Source organism: Acipenser ruthenus, chromosome 10, assembly GCF_902713425.1.
Source record: "Acipenser ruthenus chromosome 10, fAciRut3.2 maternal haplotype, whole genome shotgun sequence".
Taxonomy (NCBI): Eukaryota; Metazoa; Chordata; class Actinopteri; order Acipenseriformes; family Acipenseridae; genus Acipenser; species Acipenser ruthenus.
This window is the reverse complement of record NC_081198.1, coordinates 32,726,256-32,745,764: the sequence shown is the minus strand read 5'-3', so window position 1 is coordinate 32,745,764 and position 19,509 is coordinate 32,726,256. Positions and strand designations below refer to the sequence as shown.

Below are 19,509 nucleotides of genomic sequence, written 5' to 3'. Positions count from 1 at the left end.
ATTACATTCTTTTTTTATATGTTCTCATCTGATTTGTTTCCAAAGAAACACCTTTTTATGAGTACCTTTTTTGTTCCATTGATTGCGTTGAACTTCTTGTACCATGCCCAGTTTTCTCTTACTTTAATTGTATCTTCAGTCCTGGGGTTCGTTCAATAGGCAGAGCGCTCCAGGGAGTTACGTGGAGCTTTCTATTGAACGACCTGCACGCCGAGAGAGCTATATAACGGTAGCGAGTCAAGCTCAGAGCTGCCTCGCTGGAGGTTCAAAATGGCCAACCAGCATTATCAGTGCGGTGGCTACAAATGGATTTTTTTCAAATATGGATTTGTATGACCAACGCATGTCTGATAAGTAATATTTTTGTTGCAATTTTAGCTTTAAAGTGACAATTATATTAAAAAAGGAAACATGGACTATTTATGACTTGACAAATCTGACTCGTGCCTCAAGATGTTAAACCAAAACAAGTGTCAGTAACTTTATTAGAAATATACAGTAGTAGTAATTACATTTAAAATATATATATATGTACACAAATTGCAAAACTTGCTTAAATCAACTGTTTTAATACACAGCGATGATTTGCCTGCTCTTGTGATAGACAGAAAATATTGAATTGTTATGATCTACAATATTGTAAATATGCTTAACTTTTCAATTATGAGATGATAGATAGATAGAGATAGATAGATAGATAGATAGATAGATAGATAGATAGATATTCATTTTAACTGCTTCAGAGATGCTACAGCATCATAGAACTGAAGAAAATAAAATTCTGGAAATGTGGTAATCCTGGATATGTGGGTGTCAACTGCTGAGAATAATCCTACTTTTTTTGGCTATATGTTTGGGAGGTTAAGCTGCCAACCAAAAGACTGCCAGTAACAGATTATGTTGACCATTAGTAATTACCAGCAATAAAACATTTGCAAGTAAGAAATTGTGTACGCATTGCTATTTTTATATTCTCTCAGAGGTCCCAACTAACTCACTCTAAGAACAAGATGACCCTCTGCCAAGTGAAATTGAGTGCACAACCTTCACTACAACTTCTGCTCTTCTGACTCAATGCAATTAATGTGCAGGGTACATCTAATGGGGAATAAACAGCAACGAGAGCTGAAATTTGGCAGACAAGAGTCGCTGCAAGATGTGCTCCTCATTGTCATAACTTCTACTGTGAGCCAAAGGGCTGCTAATTTACATGCACAGTAGTTTAATTAACTGACATTGTATACAAGTCTTGGTGGACTGAAGGTCCCTGAATGGCAACTGGTAAAGGCTTGGCCACCTGGTGTGCAGGGCAAGTCATACAGTCAGGGGAGTGCAGGTTTGGTGCACTGGATGCGCAAAGTTACTGGTCTTTGCTGGGGATTGGGTTAGGGAGGCAAAAACGTGAGGGACTGTTTCTCTGCACCACCCTACAGGTGGCTGCTGTGCTCAAAGTGGACACCTGCAGGACTGGGCTTTATCCTACTGGGACTGGTAGCTATCCAACTGGCTTGGACGTGAGGAAGCCCAATACCCTTCAGTTGTCCAGAGCCCTTGTGGGGATTGCTGCGATGAGGGAACATTATTATTATTATTATTTATTTCTTAGCTGACGCCCTTATCCAGGGCGACTTACAGTCGTAAACAAAAATACATTTCAAGAATCACAGTACAAGTAATAATACAATTAGGAGAAAGATAAAAATACAATGACTTTGGTTCTAACATCATTTGACAATCTAAATTGGGGAGAAAATTGGGCTAAAATACTTGTGCACTGTAAAGTCCTTGTTCTTGATGGACTAAAAGTTTGGCTATGTCCATGTCCAGCACAGACAACATGACCATGAAACAGTGAATACAGTAAGCCTTGATTTTCTCCACCATTGCTGGCAAGTTTCCACGTAACTATACCAACGCACTAACATGCATCCATTCAAACTCATTGAAAAACACCCAGAGGTATGTGCCAAAATGACAGTTAAGTTCTATCTATTAAGCTCAAAATCACCAGTTGGGTTCAGGCTGATGAAGGGGTGGGGACAATTTCACCCTCCACATAAAACGACCCAGCAAGTGCAACACTAACTGAAAGCATAGCTTGCAAACAGACATTTCTTTAATCAGCTGTAGTACCAGATATCATGTTTTACTCTAAAAACAGAAGTTTACTGTAACATGTGTTTCTTTCAAAATTTAACATTTTATATCATGTAACAAATAGAAATGTACTACATCCTCACAGTCCCCAAACTAATGCCTGATCACAAGACTTACCTTCCACCACGTTTAAACCCACACTGCCGCTAACTTACTATCACAATGCTGGGTTTCACAGGGGGAATTTGCATGCACTGTCAAGTCTAGAGCGACTGATCTGCTCCACAACCGCAGTCCATCCGTCCTTAGATCCCTGCCATGCCACAGTATGCTTGGTTAGCATTGTTTTCAAGCCAATGATGCTTTCTGGAATTTGTCTGTGGCTACATTGGAAATGTAATTCAACATAAAGGTTTAAATTCAATTCACTTTTTAGCTATGGGAAAAAAAGCATTTAGGCAAAATGTGTATGCATGCAATAACAGTGGATTTTCAGTACTACTGTATGTCAATATAATAAAATTTTCTCTAAAAATATACTTTTTAAAAACCTGATTTCATATTTAAGTTGTTTCCATTTCAAAACTTTCTCTAACATTCAAACACTTTTATTTTATTACATATCATATTAAAAATGAGAAAGGTTACTTCTTTAAGGCAATCAGCTAGATTTCATTTATGAACACAGATTTTCAATTATGCAGTCTTATGAGCTTCCTATCCCAGTTACTTATTGGTCTTTGCTCATTGGAATTAAACTGACCTAATCGTCTTAAATAGTATATTAATTTCAGTCATTTTATTTAATGTATAAAAGAGTAAAAGTTTGCTTCATCCCTCTCACAGTAAGTTAATATTGTGTAGCTTTTTTCCAATGCCATTTTACGAGAAACATCTGCAGTTTATAGGCTATTATTACTGAAGCCCATTTAAAGTGATATTTGGCTTGGGTAAAGAAAGGCTGGGGATCACTGATCTAATGAATAATTATCAGAAGGCTTACCGATTTTTTAAATACAAAAGTATTTTCCATCATACCTGAAATTCACTGCCAAAATATCAATAACAACTGGATGTTAACCATTCCCTTTGAATATTACGTTCCCTTTCAATTCAAAGACGTCCAACAATCAATACTTTTGGGATATGCCTGCCACTGGTCAGGTATTTACTGAGCATTTTATGTCAGAGCTGCCGATAGGCCCCTCCGGGGAGTGACGTCCTCGGTCCCGCCTACCAAGGGCTTAAGAAGTCACTCCGCGGAGATCACTTTCTCTTTTACTTCTCACTCAGGCAGGTAGGTATAAACTAATCTGTCCAGTTGCTTGATTGAGTCTGTGTGAAAGAGCTCTCACTACGAGTTTTCTGGAGTTCCCCTTTATTGCTGGAAGTCGGCTTGCCACTTCCCCGGAATCAGAAACTCGGCTTCTGAAAACAAAAATGCTTCTGAAAACAAAAACGCTGTGCAACTGCGCTTCATTTAATCTTTTCATTTCAACAGCCTACATCGCCTTGTGACTGTAGTCTGCTTTCTTAACATTACAGCGCTGCTGTTTTGTGTTGTCTTTTTTCCTCTGCTACTTGCAGCTAAAAAAAAAAAAAAAAAAAAAAGGAGGAGAGAGACTCCACCAGGACCCTGCTCAGACGCTCCCTGCATCGGTGCCCTCGGTGCCTTGGTGCCTCAGAGCCTTCGTGTCTCAGCACCCCAGAACCTTAGTGCTCAGACAGGCTCTGCATCGGTGCCCTTGGCGCCCTCAGTGCTCAAACGCTCCCTGAATTGGTGCCCTCGGTGCTTCGGCACACTCGATGTCCCAGAGCCTCTGTGCTTCGACGCCCTCGGTACTCAGGAGCTCCCTGCATCGGTGCCTCAGTGCTTCGGCACCCTCGGTGCTTGAACGCTCTATGCTTCAGTGCTCTCAGTACCTCAGAGGCAGCTAATTACCAGGGCCACCCGCAAGTACGGGGAAACACCGGATGTGATGCCTCAGTGCAACAATGCTCCGGGAGGCTGTTCCAACGCCGCCCTAGGCAGCCTCCAAAACAGGCTCCACCCCAGCCTCAGCAACCCCAACAGGGCTCCTGAAGGCTTGTGGCCTCAGACCTACCCCTTCTCATAACACCAACTACAATACTGGTGCACTTGCACCTCAGAATCTTGGGTGCTCACCACCATACACACCGGTTATATGCTGCAGTTCCGCGCAGGCTCTCCTCCCTTTTGAGGGATCACGGTTACATCTGTGAGCGACCCTCTCCAGGTCTTGCTCCTAAGGAAAGTAAATACATTACTTCTAAAACAAGCCATTCGTCTCATGGAACCCACCTCTCAAGAGGAGGTGTTCTACTCTAGGTATTTTCTAGTGCTAAAAAAGGACTATGGCCTTTGCCCCATCCTAGACTTGAGACACCTGGATGGGTTCTTGAAGAAGAGGAGGTTCCAAATGGTCACACACCATCACATCCTCCAGTTTGTCCCGCATACAGGAAATATGTCTGCTTCGCCTGTCAGGGAAGAGTCTTCGAGTTTGCATCTTTGCCATGGCAGAGATGACACTGCCCCCTATGGTTCTCCCTCCACCACTGCGGCGGTCCACTAGGTGTCGACGCCCTAGACCACGAGTGGCCCAGGATGCTCTTGTACGCATTCCCGTCAATATCGTTGCTTCCAGCATTCCTAGAGAAAGTCCGGAAAGAGAAGGCGACAGTTCTCCTTGTGGCACCCAGATGGCCCAGGAGAATCTGGTTTATGACCCCAGAGGTCTATTGCCCTATAGCAACTATTTTACAGTTTCTGCATGACCTGCTAGGAGGGTAGATCCCCTTCTACGTTGAAAGTGTACCTAGCAGCAATTTCTGCATGCCATGTCCCCATTGATTCAGTGTCCCCAGGAGCTAATTTCCTGGTGACCCGTTTTCTGAAGGGTGCTCGGCGGTTATGCCCTCCTAGAAAGGACATCTAGACATGGTACTGGAGGCTCTCACAAAGGCCCCGTTTGAGCCTATACATTCCATAGAGTGGAAATATCTCTCTATGAAAATAGCCTTTTTGCTAGCCATAACCTCCGCTAAGCAGGTTAATGAGGTATAGGTTATGTGGATAGGACGAGAGTGCTGCATCAGTCTGTCCAGCTCTTCGTCTGCCATGGTGAAAGGACCCTGAAAGCCCTCTAGAAGCAGCGACTGTCACTGGATTGTGGACACAGTCTCGTCTGCATATACTAATGCCGGTCTACCCCTCCTACGTCATGGGCACTCTTTAGAGAACTTTAATTGACTGATATTTGTACTGCAGCTAGCTGAGCTACTCAGCATACATTCACCAGGTTCTACAGACTTAATGTGGTAAGTCCCTCTATGCCTTTTTTAGGCACAAGGGTCCTTGAGGTTGCACGCCCACACCAGAAACATTAGTCGGTGGTAGCGAGACGTCCCTCGGCTGCTGTCACCCCTCACACTCCCTCTCGACAGCTTTGATATACTTTCCCAAAAGTATTTGTTGTTGGTCATCTTTGAATTGAAAGGGAATGTTAGGTTATGGATGTAACCCTGGTTCCCTGAAAGAGAAGATGGCAAACAAACCTTGTGAGGTCGCATCACTCAGATTTGCGAGTTCAATGCAAAAGAGAAAGTGATCTCTGCAGAGTGACTACTTAATCCCTCGGTAGGCAGGACCAAGGACGTCACTCCCTGCCCAATACTTGATATTCGAGAAGTCTGTAATGTGTAGAGGTTTGTTGCTGTCATGAAGAATGTTTTTTTGCAGCTATTGTTAAAAATCAGAAAAGCAACATTTGTATCAGTGAAAGCAGTTTATACATTACAAGTAAATATCAAAATGGGGCTACATAACAAAATCAATATCAGATAACACAATTAAATACAGCCCATTTAAACAGGGTGGATCAATTGCCGCATACCAGTGATTCAGTTCACATCAAGTGGACTAAAATGCAGACTAGAAAATCCTGCATATCTGTACTAACTTAATCCTGATTGCAGCGTACCAAACAGATGATCCCTGTATTGGTTGGAACAAGTTAGACGGATAATGAGGACTAACTTATAAACCCTTCTTTACTAATCCCATATGCAGAATTTAGCATCAGATAAATATATAAAGGGGTCCCTGGCAGCCCGTAAATACATCCCTCTTCTCTGAATGGACAGCTAAATCGAGATTCCTGCCATCATTGGTTGCTTCAAGTCCATTAAAAGATCATTGATGTTATGAACTGAAAGGATTCCACCTATCGCTATCCATTTTTTGTTTTGTTTTATATAAAACCTTGAAGCAGCCAATGATAGTATTAGCAGCGATGGATTTTTTAGCCAATAGGAACCCTCCGTCCTTAAGTGAAATCTGGGGACTGGTATTTAATTATGGTCAGCGATAATAAGCTCAGTTACCCAGAGATCGTTGACAAATCCCAGAGACCTTGAGACTAGAAAAATCTGGAGGTTAGGCAGGTATGCGTCACAGCCAGATAATATGGAACCTCACTATCTATATGAAAAACGCCTTACTGTTAAATGTAGTGACTGTATGCATTTGTGTCTTAAAAACAATATGGAAGTCCGCTTTTTGTATTGGTGCACATGCGTAGCAGTTATGTGAACCCCTGCCTATATTATATTCTTCTGCTTGGGTGTTATTAGCTACTTGCCCTACAGACATTAAGCATTGGATGTCACAGAATATTCTAATGTTGAATTTGGATAAAACAGAGGTTATGCTAGTGGGATCTCAGAACCAAGTAAAAGGAAATATGGGATTAAATGAGCTTGACCCTTGCAGTCTCTCATCAAAACTTAAACTAGAAATTAAGAGTTTGGGGGTCATCTTTGATCCTGATCTATCATTTGAGATTCATATTAGGGAAGTTACTAAAGGTATCTTTTTACCATTTGAGAAATATAGCCAAACTTAAACCAATTATTTCTGTATCTGATGAGGAGAGACTAATGCTTGCCTTGGTTTCATCTAGAATTATTGTAATGCACTTTTTTCTGGTGTCCCAAAACACGTGGTATCCCGCTTGCAGCTTGTTCATAATACCACCGCTAGAATTCTAACTAAAACCAGGAAAAGTTAAGATACATTACTCCTGTTTTGGTCTCTTTACATTGGCTCCCTGTGCAGTATAGAACTGATTAAGATTTTGCTGTTAATTTACAAGGCCCTGAATGGATTAGCACCTAGTTATTTGCAGGATTTACTGAACCTGGATCTTCCAAACTGCACTCTGAGATTACAGGAAGCGGGGCTGTTATTCATAGGGTCAACAAAAGCAACATGGGAGGTAGGGGGTTTTCTTGTAGAGCTCCTAAATTATGGAATGCTCTGCCTTCATTCGTCAGGGAAGCTAGGACCATTGCAGTTTTTGAGACTAAAAATGCACTTTTATAAAATGCTTTCTTATCTTTGTGGGTTTTAATGTAACTTTAAAATTGCTGCTTTTGTATTATGTTATACTGTTATTTAAATGGTTTGACTGTAGCAGTTGTATGTGTGGTATGCTATACAAATGTATTGTAGTTTGCTCTTTTTTTCTATTGTACAGTGCTTTGCAATAACTGTATAAAAGGCACTAATTATATATATATATATATATATATATATATATATATATATATATATATATATATATATATATATATATATATATATATATATATATATATAAACCTTATTGTGATATTTTATTCTCATGGATCTGACTGCCCAAACTTGACGGACATAACAAATGTGCAGAATACAGTATTCAGATATACTAGTCATTTCAGGAGAAAAGGGTAGGCCTACCAGTCTTGTCCTTCACAGTACAAAATGAATCCACTTGAACAGGATCACCACGAATCTGATTTGATACGCTACAATCGGAATCTTAGTCTGATTTAGCAGATCCACCTGTGATGATTAAATCCTGGTACGCTTCAATCGTGATTCGCAGGTGTACTCATTTTAGTCCAATTAATTGCACTACCTGCTTAATCCACTTAAACATTAGGTGCAATTGACCTCTGTTTATATAGCAGGTGTTTCCATGGTCTGTCCGATCACCTTCTAAATTCCTTGTAACCTATAACCAGTTGCAAATAATGTCATGCTTAAAAGAGGACTAAGTGTAGAGTTAAAGGAAAAATTAATAGGTGCAGTAAACACCTATTAATCCCCCCCCCCCCCCCCCCCCCTCGGTTTCCCAGCCTCTTAATGAATCTCTTAAGTTTTTATAACAGTTGTTATCTACCGTTTTCTTTCCACAATAAAATAAAATAACGGCCAAACAAACCGAATCTTCATCTATTTATTGTAAAGCAACAGTTTGTTTTGCTGTTTTTTGTTTGTTCTTTCTTTTTAAAAAACACCGCACGAGCCAAAACGGAGTAATTTTACACTAAGCATTCCTTTAAAGCGGGAAAATGACAAAGACATTAAAACGATAAACTAATTAGGAAAAGACAACACAAACTGACAGACAAGATGTTATATTATTCAATTAATACGCACCTTAAACAAGGAGTTAAAATAATTATCCTGCAACTCGATGATTTTGATTTAAGTCTGTGTAGTTCATTCCCTTAAACTGATGCAGTTTGGATTTGTATTTAACTATAACATTTTAAACAAGTACATGCATAAATGAATAAATGCTTCTTGCTTTGCTTAAAGAAATAGGCTTAAAATAAACCTGTTCGTTAGACGATAATAATAATAATAAATACATCTTAAAGTTATAAGGGAGGTAAATTAACGAACACTGTAGTCACTTGGCTTGATAAATATTTAATAAATAAAAAACGAGCAACATGTATACTGAACCGAATAAACAGAATAGAAAAAGCTTTGAAAAAAAAAAAAGAGGTTTCAAGCGTCCATGCAGCATATTTTGCTAATTCATGTTTTTCTGATTGCATTGTTCCCTTTAAAAGAAAGCTGGCAAATACCAATAGTTATGTACAATGTTTCGATTTGTTTTTACATTTATATTAACAAAAACAAGAGAAAAGTACCAAAAAAATACAAAAAGGTGGAAAGTCTTCCTGAATCATCATACCGGTATTCAAAATTTAAATTCATCTTTGTGAAGAAGTTTTTTTGCAGGAGACATCAATCAACACCTTTTAGTTTGTCCTTGTAGTTGCCGTTGCTGGTGGTCGTTTTTGTAAGTATTCTGAGTTGAGAGCTTCTGTCCTGTTCAGTCTCCTGACCATCCTTTTGAGGTTCTTTAGGTTCTTCAATAAATCCTTTATCGTCTTCAGAAAATAAACAAACAGTCTGAAAAGAAATAAATCATATTCAAAAAGGTTAATCGTTTTGTTTCCTTTTGCTTTTGTTTCCTTGTAGGCCCGTGTCAGTTAACATGTCGTTGTAAACATAGTTTACTATGTATTATCTTGATAATGGTATTCTACTATGAATTTGCGGCCACAGATTCACTTGTCAATTTCTTATTTTACCAATGTAATTAACATGCTAGCATTTTACCGATTAATGTACTGTAATTAATCTTGAATATGTTCATGCCACACAAAATGCAGGAAAAACCTTACATTCACGCGTTGTTTAGTCCCTTGGAATTTCGACATCTTACCTGTTACACCTTACAGAAAATCTATTGCCTAGTTTTGTTTTGTCGTCTAAAAATACATTGTATTTAATTACCCAATACACATTATAATCAATTATATAAAATGACTGTTCAAAAGGTGACCCGAAATAAACATAAAAGGTTAACATGTCATGCAATTGGCTCTCACACGTTAATTATATTGATAGCAGTGATTCTAAAATGTAACATTAGTAAGTCTAAACTGTATATATTACACCAACAACTTCCTAAGTACCGTATAAATCAAATAAAGAACAGAAAAGAACACACGCGCAACTGGGAATTGTGTGTTGAAAGCGTCGTATTATTGTGTCTCTTGCAATACATAATGTATAAGAAACAAAGCGAGTGTTTTAACAAATTTAATGTTGAAAAGTTGCAATAATTTGCACCATTTTTCAGTGCCCATGCTACCTAAGTATATCAATACTGGTATGCGTTTCACATCTGTTGAATAAAATGTATGTTTAATTATTTGGCGATATACACTTTACACAATGTGTGTTTTGGGGTCTGTATTCATAAAACATTAGCATGCCATTAATTGCATAGGACGTTAGGTTGCGTTAAAGCTCCATATATGAATATGGTGTGCGTCTAGTATATGCGCAAACCATTAAAATAAATATTTAGTGTGTTTACAATCTGTTGCATATGTATGTCTAGTAGGCCTAAATGAGGATGTACAGTCTAATAAAAACGATGTTAAAAATGAACTTTAAAATCAACACCAGTTTCAACGTGCTTAAATTTGACTTCCCAAGCATTGCGGGGTTTCAGCATTTCTAACATGTTAGTTTAGGTTACAGGTAGCCATCTCAACCAAAACATGTAATCTGATACATTATTTTGTCCAAAAACGGTCAGATAAATTTAAGAACTGGTGTTCGAGAAGAGACGGGAGAAGGACAGACTTGTATCCGAGTTGTTTGGTGGAAGTAAGATCTCACACACTATCAGTTTACCCACCTAAGCACTTAATGAAATATCACAAGCAGACTATAGTTGTGCCCAGTATTCACCATAGTGAAAGCCTCTTACATATGCCTGACGAAACGCAATCAATTTCGTCACTGCCAAATATTGCAAAGAATGACATATAAAGTAGAAAACTGGATTTTTGTTTTTTTCTTAAGGGTATTTTGAAAATACTATTTTCTGCATACAAATTAATATTAAATACGCTCACTGTAAGCCCGAGTGTTTAACTTTAAAACACTTATTTGTAACACTTCAAACACGTCACCGCGTTTATAATTATAAATGTGTTTAGGATTTAAACACCGTGTGGTGTTTATTTTGTAAACTCTTGGACGTGTTTATGATTTGTAACAAGTTTTAAACATTTGTTCGCGTTTATAACAGGACTGGTGTTTAAAATCTAAAACATTAAACTAACCAAAAACAACACAGATTAATCACATAACGTTAAACAATTATTTAGGACTTCCAAATGACAACACCAGTGTTACACCGAATTACGTATAAACACTGCTGTTCAGGAATAGAACGTTTCTATTTTACTATACACACATGCAATTTACATATTAAACACGTCACACGTTCTTTGGTTTTAAAATAATTTATCAAAATAATGCCTTCACTCAATTTGAAAACTTTTCCCCTTTTCCTTACACAACAACCAATATTATTCCAGTAATAGTATCCATTAAGCATACACCGTGAAATCAAATGGTGATTTGTGTTTAATTAAATATATATTGGTGCTTGCTTTTTTGTGGAAAATATTAGTAGGCTACACAAGCCAGACGCACCACACGCAAACACTTATCAAAAACCAAACCTATCGCATAAGATTTACATTCAATTATTAAAACAATGTGTTTGCAATATAGCTACATAGAAAAATACAAATAAGTAGCCTAAATTAGTTTGTTGTGGTCTAAGTTTATTGCTTAGTAAATCCTGCGAACTAAGCACAACCCAAAAACGCACAAGCTATGTACAGTTCATTTTACTTAAGGTTTCTTTAGGAAAACTAAAACCTACTCCAAAAACTTCTGCTAAAAGGGATTTAGGCAGGCCTCGTGAGATTATGTCAGCAATCAGCAATTAAATGCTGGTTTAAACTTTCTGCCCAATCGCATGCAATTGTATTCCTGTGGTAACGTTCACGGGAAAGCATTCAATTATAAATCATAATTATACATAAGGGACTGGTCATGTTCAATCTTGCACAGTACAGTTTGTACTAATCTCAGGCCAGTACTTTCTTAAAATACCCATGTAGTCGTGGTATGGCTACAGGTCTAGAATACAATATTGATTTAAAAAACTACAAACTGTTGTGTTGACTGAAATTATGTTAGTGGTATAGAAAAGCAAGCTTCTTTCCTATGTGTTTATTTTAGGAGTAGGCCTACATAAAAACAGACATCTACGGCATTTTACATCAAGACACTGATTGACAAGAGTGTGTTGGCTCTCGTCCCTTAATGCATTGTTTGGGTCGAAAACACTGCACGAAAAACTAAACAAAATGTCCTTTTCATACCAAATTTCATTTTAGAAGTTCAGGCTAAACCTGAACAAAATTTTATCAATTATTCAAAACGTTTAAAACATATAATTTATAGGAATGTTCTACGGAATGTAACACTTTTTGTGTAATGATTATAAGATTATAAAGAAACGGTCAAGTCAGTTCTTTAGTTCTAGTCAATGTGGTCTGGCTTCATTACCGACAGAGTGCCATCTTCAAACGGGAAGTAACTTTATACAATATTGGATGATCCATCAAGTTTTAAGTGCTACTTTCTACTACTGCTTCCTGTTGCAAAATAACTAACTCACGTTACATTTTAAAATCACTCTGTATTTTTCTATTTTAAATAAATTCCTTTCAAAAAGTAGCCGAGGATCTCGACTTTTGAATATGATCCCAACTGCGACTAATCAAATGCACGCCCCTCAGTAAAGGGGAAATTATACGAATAACGGTATTATACGAATAACGGTAAAACTGGCTACTTTCCTATTTGGGGAGGCGACATAAACCACGGGTAGGTATTCTCTTACTTTAATTTAGCTCAGATAAAAACAGGACCTCTGTTGCACATACATTTATATGTGCCAGCTACAAGTAGTAGGCCAACGATGGTTTATCTATACGTTATTATAATGAACCAAATTCAAAAACTACCCACGCTGTGCACTTAAATTACAGCAAGAACTGTCTTTCGAGGTAAACCACGCTGTATAGCAGCTGTAACACTGCGCACAGTCTTTTGGGAATCGCAGCGTAGTGTAGGCTCCACAGCAGAGTACACCTCCATGTTCTGTAAGAAAACGAAATGCAAAACGTATCGAGGCAGTGCATTAGCGTCGATTAGAACACATTTATTGACAAACTGAATTGTGTATAAGGCTTAAACACTGGCAATCGTTCCGATTGTCATGTTGCATCTCTAATTATGTTTGTTATAAATCTGTTAAGATACAACATTATCAACTGGGTGCGCAACAGGATTGTACAAATAAGTAGGCTATTGCAAATGTTGGTGCTCTGTAGTTGTTACGTGTACCTTTACTGCAGTACAACATTCAACTACTTAACTATTACAAACATTTTCCAATAATAAGAACAATAGTAATCCAACGTTAAGTGGGACCCCTGAAAACACTTTTCCCAAACCACCACACGTTGACACCTACCCCTTAGCATGCCATGAATGACTTCGCTGCTAGTGGGATGCCGACATTGACCAAGCGCCTTCCATCCGCCACACTGAAAATGCGTAACTGAGCCGCTCGTGCGCCACATAGCTGCAACTTGACATCTTGCTATCCATCTCGTCGCTTTGCAGGACCTGATAGAGAAAGTCAATGTATCTGGAAGCCAGCTTGAGTGTCTGGATCTTACTGAGTTTATCAGAGGGCAGAGTTGGGATAATTTTCCTCAAGGATGCAAAGGCTTCATTGAGGGACTGAGTCCTTTGCCTTTCCCTGACGTTAGCCAGGACTCGCTGGTTTTGGAGTTCTTCGTAGGACTGGGTGGCGCTGGGACTCGGCTTCTTTCCCCGCTTCCCTGGACTGTGGCTGCTGTCTTCACTAAACTTTTTGCTGCATCTCCGTTTCTTTCCAAATCTTTGTTGTCTGTCCAACTCCTCCTCACTGGTCACTAAACTATCCACAGGGGATACGGGAGAACTTGAACTGTCTTCCATTTCTTCCAGAAAGAAATGCAAAGAGAAAGGGTTTTCACTTTGAAATCCGTGATTAGAGAAATATCCTTGCAATTCAAATAAAGTATAGAGATGTTTAATGTCTGGGATAACCCCGCTTTATTAAAGTAATTAATAAGAAGAAGAAGAAGATTTGGCAGTCCTTTTTCTTTCAGGAATTTTTGTATTTTTTTTTTTTTTTTTTGGAAACTTTAGCCGAGTTTCAGATCCTAAATAGTTGTCTGAATTGAGGGGGTGGCAGCCTTGGACTCCAATTGGCTGGCTAATAAGCGGGAGGGGTCAGTTTAATGTTACAGTTTGTCTAATTGATTTACCTAAGGGGCCGTTGGTGAACAGTATTAATAGAATTATTATCATAATAAAGAATTCCACGACAAATAAACATTTACAAGCAGCATTGATCTTAAAAGGGAAAGTAAAAATGTGACCATGAAATTGTACATGACATATCAACATGGTTCTTTTGAAATAAATGTGTTTCCACTAAAAGCACGGATCACATTATTCTTATTGTTATTATACTGGTGCGTTACATTAGATACGACTGTTGATTACTTTACGCATAACCTCTCATTTTAGCTATAGCGTAAAATGTAATTATGGTAAACGTAATCTGAACGTTTTATATTCGATTGTTTTGCATTTTACAGTCGGTATGTGTTCACATTAAATTTAAGCACCCAATTATAAACATGTAATAAAGATTTTCAAAGATCATACTTTGCTTTCATAATAAATGTAGGCTATAACCTCCTTTGTTAATCGTTGTAATTATTGAGTCATTTACCAAAACAAGAGTCTTTCCTGTTTCCTGGTGAAATCTAAATTAATGTTTTACAGTAAGGTGTATATTTATCATAAGAAAACCGGTGGTAGCTACTCCGTGCACTTTGTAGATTGTACAGTTCTCTTTACAAGCTTCAGAAGCACAGAATTAACAACCACAACTATATGATTCGTCTCAAAACAATAAACACGTAGAATATGTAAAATGCAATACATTTTTAAAAGAGGTTTGCGCATTTACGGTATTTAGGATAGGGTATAGAATAACGGCCACTTGTTTATATCTGCACCACGTAGCTTTGTTGCAGGTGTTGTAAACGACTATGCCTCGATTCCCACCTGTGAGGAACACTTGTTTTTCACAATGTCCAAATCTTTAAGTCATTTAGGTTGGTTTCAAGGAACTGCAAAATGCTTAATACCAAATTTTTAGAGTGTCTTAATTCTGGATTATATATAGGTACCGACCTTATATCCATTTAAAAAGGCTGATCGTGGTGTTAGCTATTGATAACCGGCATCATGTTTGATTTTAGGCGACCAGGTCACGGGCGCTATTTTTATTGATGCAAATTTCAAGTTTCTTGGACCAGAACATATTCTCACGTAATCCTAAACAAAGTTTTGGAAAAAAGCACATACTTTCTGTAAACTATGCAGGACTGATTTTAAAGGTGGGACGTGGGAGCAACAATGATGCGGTTTGTGGTAAGCACGAGAGATCACAAAAACACAAAAAGCCAGAAACGCTCAGAAAACCAGCGCTTCAATAACACCTTTCGCTGCCTAAGGAAAAACGGAGATCTTCTTGTGACAAGTTCAGCAAATCTGTAGTAGACAGCGTTTCTATTACAATTTGAGCATCAACATTGCTTTAGAAATGAAGAGTGATTGATAATGTGTTCATACAAAGCATTTGTGAGTTCATTTAAAACAGAATATAGTTGGCAATGAAATGTTACTGACAGTGGTATTACTGATCCTCTGTCTTCCTCTCTAGTTACCGTTTTTTCCATCGCAGTAGATATGTTAACTCTACTTGTAGACAATCCATTAAGTATTAACTAAAGTGTAAAGCTTCCCCATGTTCTTTTTGTGAAAGAAAACATAAAACTAAAAAGAAAAAATAAACAAATCTGATTTACAATAAACAATTCTTAAACAATCTGATTTACATTTTTGCAAACTGAATTGTTTTCTTTGTTTTAGACAAACACATTTCCAAAACTTAAATTTGAGAATTTGTAAATCTAACAAAATTGTATTTGTAGCCTAATGAACTCGTCTACTCTGAAAACAAAACAAAACACATGTCCTGTCACAAGAGAACTTTAAACCATGTTATAGGCAGTGGTTCTCAGACTTCGCGGTATACTGAGAGCACCTTCTGCCAATAAAACATTACTTCGCGACCCCACTGCCCTGTGTTACTGCAGAATAGTTAGTATTGATAAGTAAAAAATGCATTACAAGTCAACGTCAACAAAACTAATATAGTAATTGCTTATTTTAGAACCAAAAATAATACATTAAAAAAATGACATAAAACTTAATGGAAGGGGTGAGCTTGCATGGACGAATACAAGTGCTTCAATTTGGGACATAAGTTTGCAAAAACAATCTTTGCAGGGGTAAGTAAATTTTATTTTACATAACAAATTGTTTCTCTCTACTAAGAATAGTGCGCAATGTATCCAACTGTGTGACTGATATCTGTATTAAGACTAGATTCATACATCAAGGCTGTGGGATTAGTAATATTTTACTAGATTTCCCGTGTGTTCTTTTATACAAGTTTAAAAATAAGGCTATTTGGTACCGGGTCTGCACGCCACAAGTGCAGATTTCTTAGCTTCAAAAAAGTTGCCTTTTTGTCCTGTGTTGGTAATGTTGCTATAGTCCGATTCATAAAATAATCACAGAAAATGCTTCAGTAATAAACGGATTACGATTTTATCCGCATTTATATAATTGTTTTAAAATCCTACCAAAAGGCATCGGTTTCGCCGTTTTTTTAAACAGAGAAAAGATAATTTTTTCATGACAGACTTCAATAAGCAATGCAAACCACCTGAGCGTTCCAGTTCTGTACTGTGCTTGACGACAAAGTTAGAGCAGGTTCTGTCAACACGCATAAGCAGTCTTTTAAGCAACTTCAGAACTATTACTAGAATTCTACAGGTTTGCAATAAAGTTCCGAAAACATTAAGACAAGTCTAAGCTCTTGATAAAGTAAATCTACAATTCTATTTTTTTCCTTCCTAATTCGTTACTGTACAGGTGAAATACTGTAAACAATATTACTTAATATTGTATTATAGGTTATGCCCTATATTAATAATAGCATATATTAATAGGAGAATAGTATGGAAAGCTGTCCTTTATTTAGACTCAGTATTTATAGGCCTTTTTTTCGCAACGGTCCACCTTGAAAGCAGGACTGTTTTGAGTGGAAATTGTTTAAACAGCACACTCAGTTTAAAGTATTTTGAATGCCTTCCTATTATTAGAAAAACAATGAGAAAAATGAAAACTAATGTTCTTTTAGGTTTTGTTGAAACAATATTTTTTTCTCCAAATAACTTGGAGAGGTTTACAGCACGTGAAGCTTCCATATTCCTTTTCAGAAACACACACACACCCCCCGTAATTCAGTTGCATAAGTTCTATTCCTTCGGTCTTCTTACCATGTTATTAAGTTATGATGTTTATATTGTCTTTGTTCTAGAATTATTTTTTATATCCCCCCCCCCCCCCAAACAAAAGAAACTTGCAAGGCAAATACTACTTCAATACCGTTTGTTATAATAAAATGTAACTTTCATGTGTGTGTTTTGGCATTGTACCTGAAGTGTAATACATATGCATAGCATAACTTAATTTTACATACAATGCAGTTATTTGAATACAAGTGTTAAATATGTATAATAAGATAGCACTTAAATTGTATATTTTTCGTCTAAAAAAAAAAAGAATTTAGAAAAGCCATGATACTGTACACAACAACTTTTTTTTCTGGAAACTGTTGAGAGGAACTGTTAATTTTGTTGTCGGCACATGTGGAAATTATAAAAGAAAAGAAACTGTCCAAATTGCCTCACGTTTTATGCCTTAAAGCTTTGGTTTCTCTCAATATTGAACCGTTTAGTAATAGCAGCAGCAAATGGAAGCCAGTAGTTTGATGAAATCTTATAGAAAATGTGAACCTCAGTGTAACAATTCTCTGTCTTCACGTACATTATAGCATGCCTCCATGTTGCAAGTATTTGCAGCTTTTAAAACAAGTCTCGAAGATTCCTTTTTTATTTATGAGGTGTTCTATGTTGTTTGGAAAAACTTCTAAATGTGCACACTAATTTGAGCTGGAGGGGGTACGGTTATGTGAAGCCAGGACTGGTCTGTGATATTACAGGGCACTCTTTAAAACAGAGTCCTGTCTCTCCTGGGAGTTTCAATGATTACATATTTTAATAATCACCATTAGCTAATGTTCAGCAGTGTCCTGGCAGTGAACACACAGAAAACAGAAATCAAAGAATGTCCAATTAAGGCCTGTCTGGAAAATGTAAGGGAACGTTCAATCTGTCACTTCGGGCCCCCATTGTGAGTCAGTTTGTCCTGAAACTCTTAAAGGAATACAATTACTTCAATATTGGCACTTTAAAAAGACCTACTATCACACTACAACCTTCATAGTGTTGTACGTGCATTCTTTTTCAATTATAAAAATTTTAACCTTACCTGAAAAGTTTTCGTACTGTGTTTTGCCATTCTTTGGTTTTCCCATTTCGGAGAGACCTGTACTCTGCTGGGTTACCCGAGTGAATCCTTTGTATATTTGAGTTAGGTCTCGGAAATAAAAATCCAGCTATCGAATTATTCTGTTACTCAAATACTGCACTTTTGTAAGTGGAGAAGAACAGTAACCTGAGCAGATACTGTAAAAAGTGAGCTTGGGGGTACTTTCGAGTGAGAATAATGGATGCATCTACTGACTTATCTGGGTGCACCGATACTACTCTTTTAAAAGACAGCTTTTCACAAACCTACAAATGAAACTACAGTAAGCAGTAGTAAATATATATATATATATATATATATATATATATATATATATATATATATATATATATGGGAGGACAAAATGTGACTTCAGTAGGGGGTGGCCTTACTACTAATGGGACATAGTTGAACATCTGTCAAATCTTAATATATGATTTATTTTACTTCTGTGCAAACTGTTCTAATGCACCATTTAGCTTTTATTATTTCACTTCTTAAATCACAAAATCGACAGTTACAGTATGTTGCACCCGTTTTAAGGAAGCTTACAGCATGTTTATGGTGGTTTGAGACTGCCAATGGTGGTCTTAATATTGAAGGTGGCTTTATATTGCATGAATAGAAGCAGAATCGGGACTGCAAAAAAAGTTAATTGTGAGGTGACCTTTTTACTGAGGGATGGAGGTTTTGCTGGAATATATTTGGAAATACCCAACTCTCTCCCCCATTAACATGAATTTTATCTTTAAATTTTAAAAATATGGCTCTGTATATTGTATCAGAAGGCAACACTCACAAAAAATAATTTAACTGCATCTTTCTTTGGCTTCAGAACTGAAATCTGAAATATTTAAAATATAATAATTGAATCCCAAAATAAGGCAATACCACAAGATTAATTATATCCACCTTTGAGTTTTATAATTTTTATCCTGGAGATAGAACTTAATTTAAAAAATATTAATAATGTAAAATTAATCCAAATAAATACTACTTCACATTGTCTCTAATATTGCTGCTTCAGAAGT

At 37.2% G+C, this 19,509-nt stretch overlaps 1 protein-coding gene across 5 annotated transcripts in view; it reads right to left on the bottom strand.

Moving 5' to 3' along the window:
• Positions 1-8,861: 8,861 nt before the first annotated feature.
• The window catches only part of LOC117405956 (twist-related protein 2-like), a 29,368-nt gene continuing 18,720 nt past the window's right edge, over positions 8,862-19,509 (bottom strand). For 4 of the 5 annotated variants that reach the window (XR_009329710.1, XR_009329711.1, XR_009329712.1 and 1 more), the window contains one exon: positions 8,862-9,373. Coding sequence is in view for 1 of the 5 variants with exons in the window: in XM_034009530.3 (XP_033865421.1) it covers positions 13,412-13,894 (483 nt within the window). In the remaining 4 variants the exon portion in view is untranslated. Of the gene's footprint in view, positions 9,374-13,382; positions 14,088-19,509 lie in introns of those variants that run through there. The other variant, XM_034009530.3, reaches the window with a different exon arrangement.